Here is a 14,395-nt window from a genome sequence, read left to right as displayed (position 1 = left end):
TCCAGCCCACTCCCCTCCACCCAGAGCCCACGGACCCCCAGGGCAGAAGCACTCGCAGGGGCCCCAGTGCAGCCCCAGAGCAGGGCCCCAGCGCAGCCCTGTCCTCCCACGCTGGCACCGGCATTTCCTTTACACAAGCGGAGGAGACCCGGGCACGGCTCTGAGGCAGAGAAAGCGACCCGGGGCCGGGGCACGGCGACTGCCCCCCACACGCCCTGGGAAGGGCCCTGGCCCCCGGTAAGGGGCAGCTGCCCACGCGTGCCCCGGGCAGGTGCCGGCAGCGCCAGAGCTGCTTCGCGCCGAGCAAACCGCAGCTGCGGCACCGGGGTTGGATTGTGCTGACGGAGGCCCCAGTTCCCAGAGCGGGGTCAGGCGGGTGCCGCAGGCAGAGCCAAGCTCACACCCCACAGCACGTCGCTTCAGGGCCTTTATTTTGGAGAAAGTTAAAGCCTGTAGATACAGCAATAAAATATACAAAAAAATAAAATTTTTTACAGTATTGAATGCTGCCCTGGGCTCCAGGGACTGCGGCTGGAGGCAGCTGGGGTGAGCGAGCAGAGGGGCGAAGGGCCCTCATCGCCCCTGAGCGTGCCCAGGGCCAGCCACCGACTCCCCACAGCTTGGAGGGGCTTGCCCAGACCCCGCAGCCATGGGGATCCTCCCCCCTGCCCTCTGGTTCCCTGCCCACCAGCTGTGATGGAACTTGGAGAGAGCAGCTCTCCCACTGCCTCCCTCACTCCTCCACTGCTCATCCGTGTTTGCCCACTGAATGGAAAGGGCAGGAGGGCTCCCCCAGTTTTGGTAAATGCAGGACCACAACCACCAAGCCCCCAAAGTCAGGACATCTGCTCTTCACAACACCTGCACTGCCCCACAGCAGGTTCCTCTCCTCACATCCACCTGCTCCCTTCAACTCTTGCCCCTTCCCACCTTAACTGTGAGGGCCGACCTCCAACAGAAATGCCACGTGAAGCCCCCAGGAAGCTGCAGACCCCATGCCTGGCCCCTCACAACCCAGAAAAGAACAGGCCAGGTGTGCTCCTGTCAGCCGTGCCGGTTCCCCCAATTCCCCAGGGTTCAACTGCTCTAACTCGGCACAGTGCTGGAAGCAAGACCGTGCTCCCAGCACCAGCCTGGCCACAGGGAAGCCAGGGCAGCCCCGATGGCTTCACCCAGCTCCCCAAATGGGCCACAGCTGCAAATGCCACACAGGTGCCATTACTGGGTAGCAGCGCTGCCCTACCTCAGCCATCCCAAAAGGAGCCCAGGCTGCTGGCACTGGCCAGACCACTGTGCCCGAAGCAGGAAGCTGGGGACAAGCACAAGCAGCTCCCAAACCTCTGGGCTCCCAGCAAGCCCAGGCTGAGTCCAGCAGGGGCAGTGCCAGCTGAGTCCAGAGCGGGAGCACCCGGATGCATCCACGTGCAGCTCGGAGCCCTGTACTGGTCATCCTGGCCAAAACCAGGGCCAGGGGACTCAGAGAGGGGACTCACCCCAGCACCCTGCAAGCTCTAGGAGGTGCTGGGAACAGCAGGGCAGACCCCACCACATGGCCAAACCCCTCTGCAATTCCAGGCTTGTAGGGTCTTGTGGGTTTGGGTGCGGGCAGTCAGGGCAGGGGGCTGTGGAAGCGTTTGTAGGAACTGTGGCTGCAATTGGAGGCAAATAGGCACTTGAATGAGCAAAAATAATAGAAAACTATTATGGAAGGAAATAGAAAAAGGTTCATCCCCCTCCCCCAGAGATGAGCGGCACCACCCCAGAGAGGGGGCTGCTCTGTTGGGTCAGGTGAGGACCTGAGCCATTCAGGGACCCCGGCCCCAAGCTGTTCCCGAGGGCAGGCCCGGAGCAGTCGCAGCCGAGTGGGATAAATCCAGGGGAGCGCTCTGCAGGTGGGAAGGCTGAGGCCAGGGAGGGCCCCGCGTGCCGGCGCAGCCCCTCACATGGGCGAGGACGCACACTCTGGGGTCAGCTCCATGTCGAAGGTCAGCGACTCTGCGGGCAGACACAGCCAGGGTTACGGGCCCCGCGCGTGGTCGCGGCCAGGGCCCCCGGGAGCCCCCCCCGACTCACCGAACTGCCCGCCCGCGCTGTTCTCTGCGCCCTCGCTGCTGTTGCCGAACTGCATGAGCGAGTCCAGGGTGCGCGGGGACATGGGCAGGTCGATGGTGTTGCTGAAGGAGGTGCTGTCCCAGGGAGAAGAAGCACAGAAGCCTCCAGAGTCAGGGCCTGGCCAGAGCTCTGTGATACCCCCTCTACCCGCTGAGGGGCCCCCGGGCACAGCCCGGCGGCCCCCAGAGCTCTCCAGAGGAAAGGGGCCCCGGAGGGGAAGAACGGGGCTGTGGTTTGGGCAGCAGCTGGAGCCTGGCTCAGCCCCCACCGTCACCCCAGGCTGCGAACCCCACAGAAACCGAGCAAAACTCAGATAGAGGTAGAAGGAAAGAAAGGAAACCTCTCCTTCAAGCAAGGCTGAGCACACAAAACACCCCCCAAGCACTGACAGACAACCCCCAGGAACACTCACGGGGTGACACAGATGAACTTGGTCTTCAGGTACGGAGCAGCACCTGCAAGGAGGGAGAAACTTTGTCAACAGCCACCCCCTAGGACAAATCCTTCTCTCTGCCCCCTGGAACACAGGCAGTGCCCACCCTCTACCCAATGGGACCCCATGGCTGGTCCCACACTGTGGCTGTGCCCTCCAGGGATGGCACAGTGTCCTGGCTGGTGACAGAGCCTCCCTGCGACAAAGGAGCCACAGAAAGTCAACGACTACCTGAGTCCGTCGCTTCCGAGTGTTCCTGGCTCTCGGAGCGGCAGTACTTTCCAAAGGCCTCCTCCTTGGGGATGTCTGGGTACAGGTACACCAGCGGGGACACCAGGATGTTGGTGGCATCCATGATTTTGTAGCCCATGATGATCTCCGCAAACGACATGTTGTTCAGCTGCTGCTTGGTGTAAGGCTCCACCGACTGGATCTGCGTCTTCCCTGTGCAAGGAAGGAGAATTTTGGCACAGAACAAAAGCAGGGCTGCCTTCAGACACCCCCAGAGCAGTAGGGACAAGATGGGCCTGGGGCTGTGTTAAGCTCTACCAGGCACACAGCAGACCACGGGGCAGGACTGGGACCTGACTGCGTTCAGTGCCATAGAAAACTGTGCCCATGGGCAGCACAGACACCCAGAAGGCAAAGGCCAGCAAAGGGCCTCCAGGCTCAGAAATTAACCCATGCAGACAGCTTGTTGGGACAAGGACAAAGGACAAGTGCTTATCAGGGCATCCAAGCCCCCTGTGGAACCTGGAATGCCATGCCAGGCACCCAGGGTAGCGAGGGCAGAGCTCGTACCACTGATGTCCTTCTCCACCCACGTGAAGGTGATGCCGCCTTCCTTGCTGCTCTCACTGAAGCGCAGCAGAAAGGTCCCTGGGGGCTTGGTGCTCAGGATGGCTCGCTCCCGCTCCTTGCTGATGAAGCCCATGATGTACCTGGGCAGGAGGAAGCAAGAACAACAAATGTGGGTCAGGGCACAGGAGCAGCTCCTCCAGGATGTAAGCTCTGCCACCTCTGCTCAACAGCAGAACTTGGCCTGGCCGCTGACATTTTATGGATTCCCAGGTGAGTTTTCACCCTGAACCAGCAAAAACCATCCCAAGACAGCACACCTACACATGGAAAGGCACCCCACGCCATCAGGAAGGAACCTGTGGGACCCCTTCCAAGGCCCAGCCTAACCACAGGCTCTGGGCTGGCACTCACCCTTCGTTCCACAGTGCCAGGATGTACTTCTTCACCAAGTCAATGATGTTGTCCAGCCAGACCCAGAAAGAGAAGCCTTTGCCAGCCATGTTCTCCTGAGGAAAAGGCAGAGAGGCTGCTAGCACAGCTTGGGAGAAGGGAACGGCCAAGGGAAGGTACTCAGGGAAGAGGGGAAATTCTACCTTGCAGAACTTGGCCCAGGTGATCTGACAGCCAGAGTAATTCACACCTGGTCCTGGCAAAGAAAAAAGAACACAACCATTTAAATAGAGCTGTCCTACCAAAGACACCATTTCCAGGATTTGTGCCATTTGGAAGAAAACCAAGCAACTGAAAATTACTGAGGCCAAAAGCTCTCAGGCCAAACACAGGACCTTACTCTTGGATGACATGTACAGGTGGGGAATCACCCCAGAAGACAACAGGGATCAGCAGGACACCATGCCACGTCACCCCACACCTACCCAGCAGTTTTTCTGCCAGAGTGGTCAGCTGCTCAATGCTGAGCCCACGCTTCGTGGTGGAGGAGAACTGCCAGCTCAGCACCTCCGCCACCTGGTCCCAGGTCCCAATGGGCGGCTTAGTGAAGAAGTTCACGTTCTGCATGAGGGAACACACAGCCCTGAGTGGGACATGGGACAGGAGCAGGGCCAGGTCCTGCCTCAGTTTCCCTCTCTCACTGTGACACCCCCATCCTGACACCTGCCCTGCTGCCTTCCCACACCGGCCATACCTTGGGGTTGTTGGTCAGCATGTTGTACCACAGGATGGATGCCCAGGCATTGGGCATCTGGCAGATGTTGGAGATGACCACCACAGGCAGCGAGTGAGTCTGCAAAGAGAGGATGTGACCATGGGTTGGGACAACTTCCAGGGCTCCACCCAGCCCCGTGACAGTGGAAGGCAGTGAGCCGTGCCTCACCTCCAGGTCGATCTTCAGCCCCTGATGATACACCTCTGTCTCAAAAGTGATGAGGTGCAGCTCCTCAGTGACTATCAGTGAGGCCTGGGGCAGAAGGGGACACCATGAGCACCACAAGACACCCAGCCTGAGCCCAGCACATGAGCACCAGACCCAGCTCGGGGCTGGCCTGGCAACGCTGCCAATGGTGCTGGTGGATCTCCTGCCTCAGGGCAGGGCTCCTGCAGCCCCTCCCAGCTCAGCTGCCCCTGTCAATGGCCAGTCCCCCTCCCAGGGCCCCCAAGACTCACATCACAGTTGGCTCGGCCTCCATTGCCACACCGCTGCTCCCGCAGGGTCTGCAGAGAGAGGGACAGGCTGCAGCAGCAGCACAATGACACGTGGCTGTGCAGGAGCAGCCCAGCAGCTCGTGGTACCCACCAGATGTTTGAACTCTGCAGAGAGGCTGCCGTTGTTCGACTCCTCCATGTTCATGACTTTGGTGTTGGTCCCCAGGATGTTAAACTTCCGGGATCTGGGAAGAGGAAGGAGTGTGGCTGACAGGGCTGTCTTGGAGTGAACGTGTGGTAGGATGTTTGCCAGGAATAAAAGCAGAAACAAGAAAAAAAGGACCAAAGCAAACAGAGCACTTACCCCCGAAGTGCTGCAACATCCCCAGAGTCTCTAGAAAAGGGGAAAGAGACACCAGGTCATGGCTGTGGCCTTCCTACCCTGATGCAGACGAGCTGGTGTGTGGTGCTAGCTGCATCCCAGCACACGTCCCATGAGCCCCACAGACCTTCCCCCCACGTGGGGGTGAACCCTCTGGACTCAGCACCATCCTGCACCCTCCCCTTCAACTGGGGGCCAGGCCACACTGGCCCTTCATTGTGGAGACTGAGCCCAATCCAAGGGCGGCAGGAATCAGTCCCATCCCAGTAAGCCAACCCAGTGCCACTGGAAGGGAAGCACAGGACTCACTTGTCAATGCAGACTTTGATTTTCAGTTGATAGTTCAGCTCTGGAAACTTGACCAACAACCTGCAAGAGTCAGCAGACACAGAGCATGAACATCCTGTGCGCAGAAAGTGCTCCTGCTGCACAGGGCACCTGGCACAGCCAGCAGTATGGACCAGCTCCTCCGGTGGCCCTGGGCACACCACACACGGGCCTGGGACACGTCAGCCCTGGCACCTGTCCCCAGAACCAGGGAGGTGCTGATGCTCCCGTGAGCATCTCGAGAAGCTCGTTTGTGCTGCTGGCTGCCCACGGCCAAGCTCTGAACAAACACCCTCCACACTACACCGCGCCAGAGGCTGCCGTGAAGGCACGGCTGGAAAAGGGCAAGGAAGCTCCAAGCAGAGCCCAGTGTCAGAGCAGCCTCCCTCCATGGAGGATGGCAGGGAACACAGCCCAGCTGAGCAGCAGCTGGCCGGGGATGTGCTGATGCTTCCCACTCCCGCAGTGGGATTTACCAGAACCGGGCTGATCCCCAGCCAGCCCTGCACTGAGTCATGTGGGCGGCACTCCAGCCCACTGGGGTCATCCCCCTGGGATCTGTGCTGCTGGTATCCAGCCCTTCCCAGCACCAGCGCTCCCCAGGTAAGCTGGGGGCTGCAGCTGCATCTTCCCAGAGCGATCCCACGCTGCGCTCCCTGCTCAGCTGCCCTCCCTCACCTGCAGGGGAGGTGACCCACCTGACTTTGGTGGTGAACTGCACACCTGTCTTGATGACGAGGGGCCGGTCGGGGTGCATGGGCATGCAAGGCTGCCTCTCCACGACGAAAGCGCTGCAGGAACAGCACAGAGATCACGGTCACACCTCAGTGCCCACCCTCCACCCACGGCCATCACTGGGACTGCCTGCGGCCCCCGCCTGCCTTCAGCACCTTTTCATCAGGTTCCTGAACAGCTCCACAATCCGCTCCTCCAGCATGGGCCGGTGCTGGACGATTGGGTCACCCTTATAGGATACTTTTTGCTGCAATTCTTCCAACTTCTTGATCTGCTGCCGGGTCTGTAGCTGCGATTCAGCGAGGGAGGTTATCCTAGGAGAGCAGGGAGAACCAGCATTAGCTCTGGCTGCCAAGGCCACACTGTCCAGCCTGCAGAGCCCTCCTCTTCCCATGCAAGAACACATTCTCCCTGCCAAACCAGTCAAGAACTGAGTGTGTCCGTGGCTCCAAGCCCAGAGCATTTTTCTAGGCCATGCATTACAAACAGGTGACTCCAAGGCCAGAAACTTTTCAGCAGCCTCAGAATCCCCCAGGCATGGAGCTGGGGACAGTGGGACACCTTTCCAGCACTGTGCCCACCACTGCGGCTCAGTCTAAGCTGCAGGCTACATTCACACGTACGAGCATCAGAAACCATTTTGCAAGGACATTTCCAGGGCCCAAGAGCCCATTTCCACAGCAGGTGTATGAGTGCCACTGCTCTGGGGACTGACACAGCCCCAGCCAGCTCTCACCAGTTCTCGAGCCGGTCCAGGCAGATATTGGGTGGGCCGCCAATGCAAGCAATCTGCTGCCTCCTCTTCCAGTCTGCCAGCTCCTCATCTGCCAGCATCTTCTGCACATATTCCATGGCCGACAGCAGCCCAGCCAGCTCGCTCACTATGCCCTGCCAAGAGAGAAAGCAGAACCTTCAGCACCCTGTCACTTCCCCCACGGACCCACAAGTTTCACATTCACAGGCAAGGAAGAAGTCACTCAGGGCTCTGCTTGCTGCACTGCTCCCGGTTCTGGCCATGCAGGAACCACCAAACTCTGACCCTGAAGAAGGGGGATCTGCACCCAGGGGAATCTGGAGGGCCGGCTGTCCCACTTACCCTGCGCATCTGGTCCAGCGCTGTCAGCATTTGCTCCAGCTGCTGCATCTTCTGCCGGGTCACGGACTGGTTGTTCCCGTTCAGGTCCTGCATGTCTGTGCAGAGGTGAGGAGTGTGATCGGGATACACAAAGCAACCACACGGAGATGAGAGATCTCACAGGGCAGAGAGTTCCTCCAAGCGAGCTCAAGGCTGAGCCAAGGCTGAGAGCCCCTCTGCCTGATTATTTCTTACTTTTTATACATTTGTGGGTCTGGCTGTGGATTGGCTTCTGGAGTTTTCACCTCCTAGCCAAATGGCCAGACCAACTGTCAGTTACAATTGTTTTCAGGTTAGAAATATGCAAACAAAGGACAGAGAATAAAAAACAAAGGATTTGTTTATGTTACATTTGTGAGAAAAAGTAGAAACTGCTCCTAATATTGTACAGTGGCTAAAAAGTCTGACTCCATTTTATGAACAATCAAAAGGCTTTAAAAAACTCAGAAAAACCAGGGTGACAGAGGAGCTTCAGCCACACACAAGGAGTCTTCGCACCTTCTCAAGCGCCACAACAACACAATGCTTTCACAGCAAAGCGCAGGCACCCTATAGCCAAGCAGGAACCTGGCACAGCCTCCAAGCACCTCCGTGGCTCTCCCGTGCCCACAGAGGCCAATCCCTCCCCATCCCACTGCTGTGCTTACAGCAAAGCTCAGCTCAGCTCCCTCAAGGGCAGCATCAGTGGCAGAAAACAGAGGACCAGGTTTCTCCAATTGCCATGCAAATGCCCTGAGCCTGAGCACATGCCCGCTGGGAGTGGAGGTTGGAACACCTCTCCAGCAAGTTTCCTTGCAGGAACATATTGTGGATTGCAGATGCTAATGAGCTGTCATTACCCCCCTTGGCTCTTCAAAGTCTTGTAGTTAAAATCAAAGTCATCCTGGAGATTCTCCACCACTTTCATCTTCTGCTCCAGATCCTGCAAGGCAAGAGATATGATTTCATTCAAAGCACTCAAGAACCGTGCTGGGGAGAGCAGAAGGTGCCCAAGCAGACACATACCTGCACCCTCTTCCTGACATCCTGCAGGTGCTGCTCCAGCATCTGCTGCTTCTCTGTCACCACAGCTGCCGTCGGATGGGTTGCCTGTCCCCCTTGCTGCAGAGGGGACAAGAAGGGCATAAGGACAGGGCTGTAACCTGGGCGAGCTCCCTCCCAGGCTGAGAAGGTTCTTCAGGGTCTTCAGCCCATCGCTAACACACACTGGCAGCTGGCTGATCCCTCCAGCATCAGCTCCAACATGGCACAGGGTCAAGGAGAAGAGAGATGGGGGCACCCAGCTCATCACACCCCAGAACACCCAGGCTGTGTTCTGGCTGTTGGGAATCAGGGTGGAAGCCCTGGGATACCTGGCCACTGACCTGGGCTGCAGTGGCAGCTGTCTGGAGGAGCCGGGACTCTTCCCAGAGGCAACGAGCCACGATGCGAGCTATTTCCATTGGCTTCTCCAAGTATCTGCTCTGTAAAGGGTCAAACACCCCACGATCAGCAGGCACAGGACAACCCCTAGGATCCCCACATCCTTGAGGGCTGTGGATGGCGAGCTGCGCCAAGAAATCCCTTGGACTCTCACCAGCTCCCCCCAGCATGCCTACCCCTGCCAAGCTGGCACCTCCCACCTCACCTGCAGGAACTGCTTGATGCGGCGCAGGTTGTGCTGGTACAGGACGTTGGACTCCTGCAGAAAGCGGCTGTACTGCTGGTCGATCTCCCCCAGCAGGTTGTGGAACACCAGCGTGGCGTGCGACTCCTTGCTGGCAGCGTACGCCCTGTACAAGGGAGGGAGAGCCCTGAGTGCCTGGCAAGGGGCAAAGCAGGGCACCATGCAGGGGGGCTCAGCTCACACCCACCATCCCCTGTGCAACCAGAGCCCTGGAATCATGTAGGTAGGAAAATATCTCTAAGATCGAGTCCGATTTGTGACTAATCACCATCTGGTCAAGTAGACCAGAGCACCAGGCAGACAGTGCACACCAGCACCTGATGTCTGTGAGCACGCCCCACATGCTCGTGGACAGGATCCAGGGATCAGTGCTCTCTGTCTGCGAGCCCTGGATGGGGACATCCCCCTGCTCCAGAGCTACCTCTTCTCCTGGTCCAGGGTCTAACACAAAGTCCCATTCCATACATAATCTTGCTTCCCTCGATGCCACATGAGCCCCAGGGAGAGGCCAGTCCCACCACAGGAGGGACTCAGGGAAAGTGACAGAGCTCCTCTAGCTCACTTGAGCTCCTGTGGGTGGTTGTCATGAGCAAAGTCCCCCCAGTGACATTTCAAAAGGCCTTACCAGTCCTGGCTTTCAATCCACGGGGCCAGGAACTGCCGGAGCTCCATGGGGAAGCTGTCACTGTAGAGCTGGTGGAGCTGCTCCAGGTATCGCGTGTCGAGCTGCTGTAGCTGGTTCCACTGCGCCATCCTGGCCAGCTCCGGAGACCTGAGGGATGGGCACACAGGTGGCTCAGAGCTGGCTCCCAGTGGGCTCCTGGCTCCCTCCTGCCAGGACCCAGCTGTAATCACTGCAATGCCCTGAAAAGGGTTCTCTCTGGCCAGAACCAGAGACAGCCAGGGCACGAGCCCAGGGCACAGTGCTCCAGGACAGCTGGCACGGGCAGGCTGGTCACTGGTAACAGGTAGGAATGAAGCTTTAATTCAGTCTTGAAGGCACCCCTGGTCAGCCCTGCTGGGAGGCAGGGAAGTGTCTGTGGAGCTTACTGTAAGTGCGGAAGGCGGAGACTGCCAGGAAACTACAGAAACAAGGAAGGAGCAATTTTCAAGTTCACGACTTGTATCAATGGAAATCAAACTGACGCTAACAAGGGGACTCCAGCTGGGCTGGCAAATGAAGGCAGAGCTCTGCATGACACCAGCAGTCACTTCCCTGCAGAAAGCGGTTTGCTTTTCCCAAAGGTCCCGGCGCTGAGTGATGCAGCATCACTGCATGGCCTGCGCTCCCAAGGGATTCTTTCCCCATTTGTCTGAGTGTGAAGAAGGAAAGAGGAAACATCCTCTGTGGGCTGAGGCACCAGGAGGGGACAGACATGGGCAATGACATGGGAGTTAGGTTTTTAGTACTTCACAGCACTGAACAGCCCCAAAGGCGGGAGCAGCCTCCACAGGACACTAACCTTGAACTACAACCCTCTGGTGCAATCCTCAGAGAAGCTCACATGAACCAAACCTGCTTTCAATGGAGCAACAAGTGACCAACAAGTGAACATGAAAGGAGAGAGCCAGTGACCGCACAAGGTCCTTCAGACAACAGACTCCTACAGCCCTGGAGTCAGACCTGGCTGATGTGACAGAGCCTCTGCCATGCTGCAGACCAAAGGTTGAGCTGTGAGCTGTGGACCAGGGCTGTGTGTGGGGCAGCACAGCAGAGACCCCATCCCACCGGGGGTTCAGCCCTTTGTGGCCAGTTCTCAGCTGCAGCGGCTCAGGGAATGCTCCTTCTGCCCCAGCAGCTGCAGGGCTCCAGGCTTTCCACTCAGTCCTGGAGTCCACTCCTGCAGCATGAGTGGTGCAGGAGTTCCCCGTGGAGCTGCTGGGGGGAAAACCCAACAAATGCACAGGCCAGGCGAGAGCGAAAGCCCACCAGCCTGGCAGGGATTGCCCCGCCTGGACGGTGAGCTCAGCCGCCTCGCTTCCTATTGCGCCATGCACCGGGGCGGGGGGGGGGGCTGCACCAGCCCCTCCGGAAACAGCAGCTGCTGCTGCCCCAGCCCAGATCCTGCCAGAGCTGTTTCCAGCTCTGAGGAGAACAGTGCTGCAGCAGCACGGCACAGGAGGCAGTTACCTGGGCAGCCCCTGGAGCGCCCGGTGCCGAGTGGCTCACAGGCAGACCTTCCACAGGCTGCAGAAACCGAACCAGATGCCACATCTGGACCCATGATCCAAGCAAATGTTCCACCTGAAAGCCACAATCTCGGCATTTCAGAGCAGTGCTGGAGCCCCAGTCTGAAAGCACCAAAGGGTCAAGAGCAAAGCTCCCAGGCTGCCAGGCGGCAGCAGCACTTGGACGGGACTCAGCCACTTCCCACTGCCACAAACAGCTCTGGGACAAGCCAGCTTGCAGCACTAAACTCCAGCTCCTCCTGGCATCCACACAAGGGACTCCAACATTCCTGGAGGAAAAGGGTCCCTAAGACACTCCTTACGGCAGCAGCTACCACCATCAGGGAAGTTCTGACCCTGCCAGCCCTGGAACCCCACACAGGAAGCTCTACCTGTCCAGCCCCACCAACGGGAAGCCACCCTTGCCTGGGTTAGAGATCTGAGGATTGAACCTTTCTGATTCCACCGGGCTTGCCCGTCTCTGTGGTTTGCCTCTCCTCTGTCCCTGGAATGGAGCCAGAGAGCAGACGACATGGCCAGGACCAACAGAGCATGATGCAAGCTCAGGGCTAAACATGCTGTCCAGAGCTCAGAGCAGAGCTGCTAAAAGTAGCTCAAGGGCTAAAGTTCATCTTTCTTTATCTCCCTGCAAGGGCAGGGCACTAGAGGCAGGCCCAGCTGCACACTGTCACCTGCAGCCTCTGGGACAGCTCTGCACACTCCAACCATGCCACTCAAAATGGGGCTGCCCTGGAACGAACCCTGAAACTGCTTGCTGTCTGCTTTCTCATCTCTGGGACACACCTGGGAACATCCTGCACGTGTGCCCCCACAACAAGCAAGGAGCTCTAGGGCAATGTCTATGGGGGGGTCACTGGAAAGGGCCTTAGAGGGACCCCGGGACTCGATATCCCCTGCAGGGACATGAGCAGGATGAAACTCATTCACTGACAGCATTGTAGAGGCCACATCATCACAGTGCCGTCACAGGGTCATGACAGATGCCATCAACAACACTTCACAGAGTCCCTGTACCAGGCACCTCGCTGTCCCCTCTTCCACACAACCATCAACAGCCCGATGGAAAACTGCTGGACAGAGCAGCCAGTCGCTCTGGCAGCACAAGAGCCACTTTGGAAAGGCTGCTAAAAGAATTTGGCTCTGCTTCTCTGGAGCAATTTCAAAGCCAGCCTTGGAGGTGGAAAACAGTGATGCAGAAATTTGCAACAGGAGGAGGGAGAAGGCTCTGAGCAACCTCACAGCCACAGCATGAGTTCAGACCACCCCACATGCCACGGCCTGCTGTTCCTCATCACAGCTCCCCAAGGTCCATCCCAGCGGAACTCCCGCTGCAGCAGCTGCGAGTGACACTGTCACCATCCACCCCAGGGCACGGGACACCCAGCCCACACCCCTCCTGTCCTCCGCCACCGCTGCTCCAGCAGCTCCAACAGATCCACAGGAAGACAGAAGAGTGTGGGAGTGACAGCGATCACGGTCGGGGCGGAAGCGCGGTCTATCCCCGATGTGCACACCGGGCACGGCCAGCCCCTGCAGGTGCAAAGGGGGCGGGCCAGGGCAGCCCACCCTCCCAGCTCCACGCGCAGCGCCAGGCCCTGCCTGTGTCCCTCCGACAGGAACGCGGGGATGTCCCACGGCCCGCGGGACAAGAGCCGCTCACACACGGGCAGCGCAGCGCCGGGAGCCGCGGGGCAGGGGCGGTGGGCAGCACCGTCAGCCCCCGCCGAGCGCTCGGGCGGCTCGTTCTCCCGAGCGGAGAACCCGACTGCTCTGCTCGTCACACCCAGCACCCACGGGGACAGTAACCCACGCAAGGCCCGATCCAGGCAGGAGGCGCCGAGCTGCTGCTGCAGTCCAAGAGGCATGTGACAGCCCTGAGCTCTGAGCTCCACAGCCGGCTGTGCCACCCTTTCGGCTCCTGCCATCAACATAATGCTATCAGCGCTGGGACGAGCCGCACCAGCCCGTGCCTCGTTCCGCACGGGAACCCCGAAGCCGTGTCAGCCCCGGCCCAGCCCCAGCTGGACCCGGGTGGGCCGCACCTCCTGTGGCCCTGCCGGTCCCGACGCTTTTCGCTCTGCGACAAGCCGGTTCGGGCACTGCCCCTGTGCCGGGCCGTGTGCGGTGCCAAGCAGGAAGATCCACCCGGGCCGCACTGAGCGACGCCGCTCAGCACCGGGGCTCGGCCCTCCAGTGACGGGGGAGCCGGGACAGGCCCCCCCGCGTTATCCCGCGATGCCAGCCCCGCTCCCGCCCCGGCCTGCCCGCGGGGCGGCCCCGGCCCCAAACCGGCCCGGGGGACACCGGCTCCCGGCGACGAGCACAGCCCGCACGCCTCCCAGGCTCACCGGCGGTCCCGGCGGGCGGGGCGGCGGCTCCCGGTGACGGCGGCGATCGCGTCCGGCTGCGCCGAGGGACCGGACCTCCCGCGGCCCGGCCCCACCCCGCGGTGACGTCATCGTCCTACTGCCAATGGCGACTAGGCGCTCCCGAGGCCCCGCCCCGACAGGCCTCCTACAGCCAATCAGCGAGGCCGTCGCGTTGCGCGTCACGGCGCGCACGGAGGGGGCTGCCCCCTCCAGCTATTCCCGGATGGCACCGCCTCCCGCCGCAGGGCTTCGCCAGGCAGAGGCGGTGCAGGGGGCCGGGGGGGGGCGACTGCCGGGAACAGCCGTGCGGGAAACCCAGCTGAGTTCCGGGCAGCGCCGTGACGTCACGCGGTCGCCGCCGCCGCAGCCTCTTAAAGGAGCCGCGCCGACCCGGGCGCCGCGCTGGGAGCAGCGCCCCCGCGTGGGGAAAAGGGGATCGGCCTCGTGGGGCAAACGGGGATGGATCGCTGTGGGGATCAGCGCCTAGGGCTGTGGGGATCATCCCTGTGGGGATCGATCCCTCTGAGGCTGTGGGGATCAGTTTCTGTGGGGTGTGGGGAACATCCCTGTGGAGCTGTGGGGATCAGTTCCTGTGGGGTGTGGGCAACATCCCTGTGGAGCTGTGGGGATCAGTTCCTGTGGG

General features: G+C 59.9%; 1 protein-coding gene across 2 annotated transcripts; it reads right to left on the bottom strand.

Moving 5' to 3' along the window:
- Nucleotides 1-414: 414 nt before the first annotated feature.
- On the bottom strand, nucleotides 415-13,804 carry STAT3 (signal transducer and activator of transcription 3). 2 transcript variants are annotated; one of them, XM_058423655.1, is made up of 24 exons: nucleotides 13,732-13,804; nucleotides 9,819-9,965; nucleotides 9,155-9,299; nucleotides 8,892-8,990; nucleotides 8,533-8,628; nucleotides 8,369-8,449; nucleotides 7,489-7,584; nucleotides 7,129-7,280; nucleotides 6,548-6,706; nucleotides 6,356-6,448; nucleotides 5,640-5,699; nucleotides 5,313-5,342; nucleotides 5,100-5,193; nucleotides 4,970-5,017; nucleotides 4,680-4,763; nucleotides 4,491-4,589; nucleotides 4,222-4,357; nucleotides 3,940-3,992; nucleotides 3,758-3,852; nucleotides 3,347-3,486; nucleotides 2,774-2,989; nucleotides 2,525-2,567; nucleotides 2,074-2,186; nucleotides 415-1,995 (listed from the first exon to the last, which is right to left on the bottom strand). In XM_058423655.1, the coding sequence occupies exons 2-24, from the start codon at nucleotides 9,944-9,946 to the stop codon at nucleotides 1,940-1,942; spliced, it is 2,316 nt and encodes a 771-aa protein (XP_058279638.1). In that variant the 5' UTR covers nucleotides 9,947-9,965; nucleotides 13,732-13,804; the 3' UTR covers nucleotides 415-1,939. The 2 variants fall into 2 exon arrangements, with proteins under 2 accessions (XP_058279638.1, XP_058279639.1); XM_058423656.1 differs by having other exon boundaries at nucleotides 2,777-2,989.
- Between the last annotated feature and the right edge of the window lie 591 nt (nucleotides 13,805-14,395).

The sequence above is a fragment of the Hirundo rustica genome, chromosome 27 (genome assembly GCF_015227805.2).
Source record: "Hirundo rustica isolate bHirRus1 chromosome 27, bHirRus1.pri.v3, whole genome shotgun sequence".
Taxonomy (NCBI): Eukaryota; Metazoa; Chordata; class Aves; order Passeriformes; family Hirundinidae; genus Hirundo; species Hirundo rustica.
Note: the sequence above shows the minus strand (reverse complement) of the source record. Positions and strands in the feature narration are given on the sequence as shown.